Raw genomic sequence first — 8260 nt, 5'->3', positions numbered from 1 at the left:
ATTAAGAACTAAATTAAATGTGAAGAGCATGGATAATCAAGCCAATTGTTTGTTTGTTAAGGGTTTCTCTAGTAGGAGTAGATCCAGTGAGAGAGGTTCAAAGAAGAACAAGGGTAAATCCAGGGGCCGTTTACAGTCAAAATTTAACAAGAAAAATGTTAAATGTCATTACTGTCTTAAGTTCGGTTATTACAAGAATGAGTGTCCTAAATTGAAAAATAAGGAGGAATGCTCTAGTTCCTTTAATGAAGTTAGCGTTGCTGATGAGAAGTTTAACGACTCAGATATTGTCTTAGCAATTAGCAGTTCTAATAATCATTTTGGTGAAAAGTGGGTCATGGACTCAGCTTGTACTTTTCATATATGTCTCAAGAGGGTTTGGTTCACTTCCTACGAGCCAATCAATGATGATTTCATTCTGATGGAAACTGATATGGCTTGCAAAATTGTTGTGATTGGTTCAGTTAGGATTAGGATGTTTGATGGGATTGTTAGGATATTGTCTAATGTCTGACATATTACAGATTTGAAGAAAAATCTTATTTCATTAATTACTATTGATTCTCTGGGTTTCCGATACACAAGTGAAGGTGGAGTTATTAAGGTCAGTAAGGTCTCCCTGATTGTAATGAAGGGAGATACGATAAATATTCTTTATTTCCTTTAAGGCAATATAGTGGCAGGTGCAACTGTAGTGTCTGTTTCAAATGATCCACACTCAAATATTACCTGTTTGTGGCACATGCATTTGGGTCATATAAGTGAAAAAGAGATGTCCATTCTGAGTAAGCAGAGTTTGTTGTTTGATCACAAGATAGGAAAACTTGAATTATATTGTGTTTTTGGAAAATAATACAGGGTTCAGTTTCCTACAGTGGTTTATAGAACCAAAAGTATTGTGAACTATACTCATTTTGATTTTTAGGGTTCATCCTTTGTTCTATCAAAAGCTGGAGTTCAGTATTTACTCACTTTTATTGATGATTACTCAAGAGAGGTTTGAGTTTATTTTCTGAAACAAAAAATAGCGATGAATTTGCTAACTTTAAATAGTGGAAGTCTTTGATTGAAAATCAGGCAAGCAAGAAGGTATGACGAGCTCGAACTGACAATGGTATGGAATTTTGTGGAAGTAAGTTTGATGAATTCTTCAAAGTAGAAGGTATTGACAGACACCTCATAGTCAGACACACTCCACAACAAAATGAAGTAGCGGAACAGATAAATATGACTCTATTAGAGAGAGCCCACAGTATGCTTTGAATGCTAGCTTGTCTAAAAATTTCTGGATTGAAGCAATCAACACAACTTACTATTTGGTTAATTGCTCTCCAGCCACAACTATTGAATTGAAAACTCCAAATGAGGTATTGTCTGGAACTCCTGCTGGTTATTCAAATTTAAAATTTTTTGGTTGTCCTACATATTTTCATGTTAATGAAAGAAAACTTGAGCCAAGGGCAAAGAAGAGTATATTTAATGGATATGCTAGTGGGGTGAAAGGATTTGGTTGTGGTGTATTTATTCTGAATCACCCAAGTTTGTAATTAGCAAGGATGTTGTATTTGATGAACAATCCATACTTAATCTGAGAAAGGAGTTTACCATGTCTATAGGTGAAGAGCAGTGTAATGACAAGAAGGTGGAGTTGCAGGTTGAAGCTTCACAAGGGATTCTAAGCGATACCCAAGATCATGCTATTGCTGATGAGCATGATTCTAATAGTGGCGCATAGGGTGAACAAGACTATAGTATAACTACTGGTAGAGAAAGGAGGCAGATCAAGCCACCTTAAAGAGATGCTCATGCAAATATGGTGATGTATGTACTTACTACGGCAGAGAACATTGATGGTCAAGAGCTTTCCAGTTACTCAAAAATTGTCAAGAGTAAAGAGTCTACATAATGGTGCAGAGTGATGATTATAGAGATTGAGTCTCTTCACAAGAACCAAACCTTGGATTTGGTTAAGTTGCCGAAGAAGATGAAGATTGTTGACTGCAAATGGGTCTTCAAGAAAAAGGAAGGAATTCAGGGTGTTACAGTTGCAAGTTACAAGGCACGCTAAGTTGCCAAAGGCTACAATCAGAGAGAAGGTGTTGACTTCAATGAAGTTTTCTTTCTAGTTGTGAAACACAATTCATTCTGAGTGTTACTTGCTATGGTGGCATTGTATGATCTAGAGTTACAAAAACTTAATGTTAAAATAGAGTTCCTGCATGGTGAGCTTGAAAAGACCATTTATATGCATTAGCTAGATGGGTTCATTGTTGAAAGTAAAGAAGACCATGTGTGCAGATTGAAGAAATTATTGTATGGTTTGAAATTGTCTCCAAGACAATGGTATAAGCATTTTGATTCTTTTATGATTGATCATGGTTATTTGAGGAGTAGCTATGATAGTTATGTTTATTACAAGTAGTTGTCGATGGGTCTTTCATTTATTTGCTACTTTATGTTGATGATATGCTTATTGCTGCCAAAGGCATATCTGATTTTAGCTTGTTGAAAACCCAACTCAGTAATGAGTTTGAAATGAAAGACTTAGGTGCTGCACAGAAGATTTTGGAGATGGAGATCCATAGAGATAGGAAAGGTGGAAGGTTGTACTTGTACCAGATAAAGTACATTGAGAAAGTTCTTGAGAGATTTGGAACGTCTAATTCCAAACCAGTAAGTACACCACTTGCTACACATTTTAAATTTTCAGCATCTCTATCTCCACAAACATACGAGGAGGAATAGTTCATGGCTAGTGTTCCATATTCCAGTGTAGTGGACAGTATTATGTATGTAATGGTTTATACTCGTCCAGACATTTCAAAGGTAGTGAGCGTTGTTAGCAAGTACAAGGCTAATCCGAGTAAGGTTCTTTGGCAGGTTGTGAAATGGATACTTAGGTATTTGAGAAGGATTTTGAATTTTGGCTTAGTCTTTGATAGAGAAACATATTTCAGCTCCAGGGTTGTTGGTTATATTGATTATAATTATGCTGGAGACTTAGATAAGAGAAGATCATTGACAGGGTATGTTTTCATTTTGCGTGGTTCTGCTATAAGTTGGAAAGCAACAATGCAATCCACTATTGTTTTATCAATTACAGAAGCAAAATATATGGTAGTAGCTAAAGCCATGAAGGAAGTCATTTGGTTGAAAGGTCTAATCAGTGATTTGGGACTACAATAAGATGGAATTTTAGTGTTTTGTGATAGCTAGAGTGCAATATATTTGACCAAAAACCAAATGTATTATGAGAGAATCAAGTACATTGATGTCAAGTATCATTTTCTTCAAGAGGTTATTATAGAGGGTGTGATATAAATTTAGAAGATTGCTACAACTGAGAATCCAGCAGATATGATGAGGATGCCAATTCTAGTGTACAACTTCAAACTTTGTTTGGACTTGATTGGTGTTCGGGGTCTATGATCCCCCTTAGGGGATTTGGTGGAGGGGTCGGCTATTTGTTTAATGGATTTTGTTTAGGCTTGACAAAATTCAAGCCAATGTGGAGATTTGTTGAGAGGTGTCTTGATTTTAATTAGAAAAGCTCCTCTACAGATTGTTCACTCGAGTGGTGTTTATGCTGCTCTAGTGAAGCTTCAGACCGAGTGTTAGATCAACAATCGGCTCGAGAGGAATGCCAACCCAAGAGTTCGCTCCACAGTTAGCTCGAGTGGAACACCAACTCCAGAGTTTGTTCATCACTTGCTTGACTGTCAGCTCGAGCGGGATGCCAACTTATGAGTTCGCTCGACACTCGCTCGACAGTCAGCTGGAGTGAGTTCCAACCCTAATGTTCGCTAGTGCCTCGCTTGACACATTGCTCGAGAGAGAGGCTCGAGCGGATGTTCGTATTCAACAGCTCCACTTCATTTCATTATAAATATATTTTGTACATCATTTTAAACATATTTTGAGCAACTGAATACATAGAGAGAGAAAGTGAGGTCCTTTGTGAGAATCCCAAGAGTCTATTAGGTGTATTGAGACTTTGGGATTGAGGATTTTTTGTGATTGATCTTTTGTATTCTACCTTTGTTGATAATGAATTCATTGAGACCGACTCCACAAATGGACGTAGACTTACATTGAGCCGAACTACTTAAATCTTAATGTTCTATGTGTAATTGTTGATTTTTCTTTGGATTTGCTTTTATTATTTCACTTTAAGTTAACCATTGATAACCAATTAATCCCAACAAACTTTAATTATTAAACCAACTCCTTCAAATAGTTATTGATTATCAGTGCGCATATTCTCCAATCTCCAATCAAAAGGACAAGTGGATATGTTTCTTTTTAAAATACTCAAAGTATGTTATAAACTGTATGTCTATCTCATTTTCTTTCTACCATGTTGCGGGATATTGTCCATCAACTTGTATTTTTTAAATAATAAATTCAAAAATTGATAAAAAAAATGTTAACGCAATAAAATAATAGTGAGATAATTATATGGTATATATTATTCTCCGATAAAAAGGGACGAATATGGGCATGTCATGTATGTGTTTAGAGATTTGGATGCAATAAAATGAATCCATCCAAATTTTTGACATTTTATGTTTTTATGTAATTTAGGAGGATATTTTATATTAGCTTAGTTTTTATTTCTTCTTTTAACCCTTAATCAATATATATCCTTTTGTCTTCTATTCTAAGCATGAACATCCCATGTAATTCTTATTTAATTTCTTGATTAATTGGGAGATATAAATATATAAAATAAGCCTTATAATATTTATCGAGTATTTAATGAATATGCATGTGCTGATGTGCATCAATAAATGTTTTAGAATCACTTCATGTTTCTATCATACTTGAAACATTCAAATTATTCAAATAGGCACTCCAGAAGTATTTTCGACAGCAAGTCCATTCTTTGATCTTTGCTGCGAAGAACCATTGGAGTTCAATAGAAAAGAGCACAGGTTGTATTGAATAGTCTACCCTTTCCTTCAGCTCACAGGTAACTCAGCGAGCCTCCAACATAGCAACTGATATTCCAGAAGATTCTGGGGTAACGTAGACTAGGTCGAGTGCGTACTCTCTGGGTGCATTGTAGTGTTCTGACAAGATTCTTTTTTAACAAACTCTGTGTATTATCATTTGTGCTGCAGCTAGGGCTGTAAAAATAAATTAGAGAATCGAAAAACTGGTCTGAACCGGTTGGTTCAGTCCGATTTTGTACCGGTCCGGTTCGGGACCCATTCTTCCATTTTAAAAACTGGTCATAACCAATCCGGTCTTGGTTTTATGTCTTCTAGGACTGGATCAGACCGATTCACATATTTATATATATTTTAAAATTTTTTAACATTATATATAATATTTTTAATACTATATATAATTTTTATAAATTATAATTATATATGAAATAATGTTATATTATAATTTATAACATAAAATTTTAATTTTAAATATGAACATTTATTTAATCATTTGTTTTAAATATAAAATATATATTAATTACATTTTATGGCTTAATAAATTCTCAACATATATTTTTTGGTAAATATATTAGTAATATTAATATACATTAGTATATTAATTACTATATTATCACTGACATATTACCAATAGTATTACTATATAATAAGAGTATTAGTGTATTACTCATTAGAAATTTAATATATATTAAAAATTGAAAAATTGGATCAAAACCGGTAAAACTGGAAGTACTGGTTTAGGAGGGTAACCGATGGAATATCGGTTTTTGAAAATGTAAAACCAGTGTATACTGGTTCGATCTCAAAATTTATCTAAAATTGGACTAGTTACACCCCTAGCTACAGCGCACACAAGCTGCACGAGAATATGCCCATAGGAATTATGTTAGTACTTGCCTTGTATATATATACCTCACTTGTATATATACCTTGATGAATCAATGAGAATCAGAATACTTTTCTCTCAAAGTCTATCAGGTTGTGGCGGCAATGAAGAGAGGGCTAAGTTCAAAATCGAGAAAGAGGGAAGAATAATATCAACAACAACAAATTAAAAGAAACGAAAGAAAAACCATAAAACAAAAGAGGAACATATCTTGGAATTTAAAGATGCTCCCTGTAAAGACAAACAAGAGGTGTTAATACGCTCATGAAGAGTAGCTTAGGTTCGCCTACACTACAATAAATTTGAGATTTTGGGACGAAATTATTTAGGGACGAAATTTTTTTCATCCCTAAAAGTCATTTTTTGAGACGAAATTTAAATTTCGTCCCAAAAAATCGATGAATTTAGAAAATCGTTCGAACGTCAAAATAACCGTTCGAACAGTATTTTCTGTGACGAATTAAATCGTCTCAAAAAAATTTTTCCGTTCGAAAGTGAAAAAATACGTTCGAACAGTAAAATTTGGCGGATAATTACTTTATTATGGCGGGGAAAGTTCAAAAACGTTCGAACGAGAATTTGTTGTGTTCGAACGGAAAATATTTGGTGGTAAATCCTGGCGGGAAGGTTTCTAAACCGTTCGAACGGAATATGTTTAGTTAGAACATATTCAAGCACCACATTTATACATTCGAAGGTATAATATTAATCTCGGTACGAAACTCAAAATATAAAAAATATATATCATATATACAAATTCATTAATTAATTTTATGTAATTAATTTTAAAATATTTTAATAATTTCTTTTACGTTAAATAAGATTTTTAGTTAAATAAATATTATCAACCACATATATATTGATCAACCAAATAAAGCAAATTATCAAAATGCCATATATATTGTTCATAATTACAACAAAAGAAAATATAAATAAAAGATAAAAACTATTGTGATGCGAGGTCTCTACACACATCCTCGACTGCAGCTAATTGTGTCTCTACCTGTGTCAGTCGAGTACTAACTGTGACCTGAGTTGCATTATTGGCATTAATCACTGTACGTAACTCATTAACCTCTGTTCGTAACCCAAAGACGGTAGCCATAATCTCTGTACGCAACTCAGACATGGCAGTATGCACTGCAGTATGCACTGCATCAATCACTGCTGATGTGTGTACGCTGATCTCAACACGCAATATGTCAGCCATCTCCTCGCGAATATATGTGCGTGATGTCTCAGCCTGTGTAGATGTCTCACCAGCCGATACTCCAGTATCTCCCGGCTGCGCATCTCTCTGAATCTCAGCCCTGTCAGGAACAGCCCCACGAAAACGAAATCTAGAGTGTCCCGTGCTCCGTGATAGGGTGGTGCTGTTGATCGGTGCCATCGGAAGTCGGGAACGCTCGGCAGGTTCGGACACAACCCCGGCATGTAGCAAAAATCGAGTGATGAGGATCCCAAACGGAAGTATATCTGTCGTAATGAACCGTGCCTCTGATCGGATTCTCTCAAATATATAACCAACGAGGTCGATCGGGATGCCACGAGCGACCCGTATCATAAATCTCGCTCGATCCATGCCGACCTCCGTCTTGTGCTGCCGTGGGTCAATATTATTGGCAATGATCAAATTCATAATCTTGAAGAATGAAGATAAATCTGCCTGCCTAATACTCTTGGAGCCATCGTACACTGGAGCATCTGGACCAACAATCAAGTCTCTGATCTCGTGATCAGCAAGTGTATCGATCTCATCTGTGTAATCTAGTCCCTCGTCCTGAGACATAGCTGCATCACCTGAAGGACCAGACTCTCTAGGCGGCAGGTTTGGATAGGCATCAAGAAGCCTAGGAATACCCAGATATACAGCGAGTCTGTCTGCTGAAAATATAACAGGAGCTCCTCGGACACAGATCCTATATGCCCCTCCATCGTTTGGGCTAGCAGCACCGAGCTCTTTATAGAACTCAGTAACGATCTCAATGAAGGAAACGAGCTCCATTCCTTCTTCTCGCTGATCTAAGATTGGTGCCCAACCACGATCATTGAATACTGATGGGAGGGAATGACCCTCCCATATAAGAGCGACAAAATCAGACAGTTTTACCTGTCGCTCGAGTGAAACAGTCCGCTCTCGAACTGTTTGGATGGAAGGTTCTCCTGATCTACCACGTTTACGGCCCCGATAAGACATTATTATGATCCTGAAATTTTAAAAATAAAATATACATTCAAGATTAGTGATAAAATCTAATTACGACTAAAAGATTTACATAATTATATACTAATAGCAATTTAATAAATTAATTGATAGAACATATAATCAATTAAACGATGAAAACAATTTAATAAGCTAATAAAATGTTAATGGAATGAATTTAATAATTAGCGTTCGAACGTATAAATATATGGTCGAACG

The 8260-nt window shown here is 35.5% G+C and overlaps 1 protein-coding gene across 1 annotated transcript; it reads left to right on the top strand.

Annotated features, from left to right (window-relative positions):
- The first annotated feature begins 1813 nt into the window (after positions 1 to 1813).
- LOC121249339 (secreted RxLR effector protein 161-like) lies at positions 1814 to 3186 on the top strand. The gene is made up of 3 exons (XM_041148048.1): positions 1814 to 1889; positions 2486 to 2673; positions 2827 to 3186. The coding sequence occupies exons 1-3, from the start codon at positions 1814 to 1816 to the stop codon at positions 3184 to 3186; spliced, it is 624 nt and encodes a 207-aa protein (XP_041003982.1).
- The last annotated feature ends 5074 nt before the right edge of the window (positions 3187 to 8260 follow it).

Source organism: Juglans microcarpa x Juglans regia, chromosome 2D (genome assembly GCF_004785595.1).
Source record: "Juglans microcarpa x Juglans regia isolate MS1-56 chromosome 2D, Jm3101_v1.0, whole genome shotgun sequence".
NCBI lineage: Eukaryota > Viridiplantae > Streptophyta > Magnoliopsida > Fagales > Juglandaceae > Juglans > Juglans microcarpa x Juglans regia.
Note: the sequence above shows the minus strand (reverse complement) of the source record. Positions and strands in the feature narration are given on the sequence as shown.

Excerpts from the sequence above, each read along its gene's own strand:
- LOC121249339 (XM_041148048.1), top strand. The coding sequence starts at position 1,814 with ATGGTGATGTATGTACTTACTACGGCAGAGAACATTGATGGTCAAGAG. Across the intron at positions 1,890-2,485 it reads TTACTCAAAAATTGTCAAGA|GCATATCTGATTTTAGCTTG; the intron begins GTAAAGAGTCTA and ends TTGCTGCCAAAG. Across the intron at positions 2,674-2,826 it reads GAACGTCTAATTCCAAACCA|GTAGTGAGCGTTGTTAGCAA; the intron begins GTAAGTACACCA and ends GACATTTCAAAG.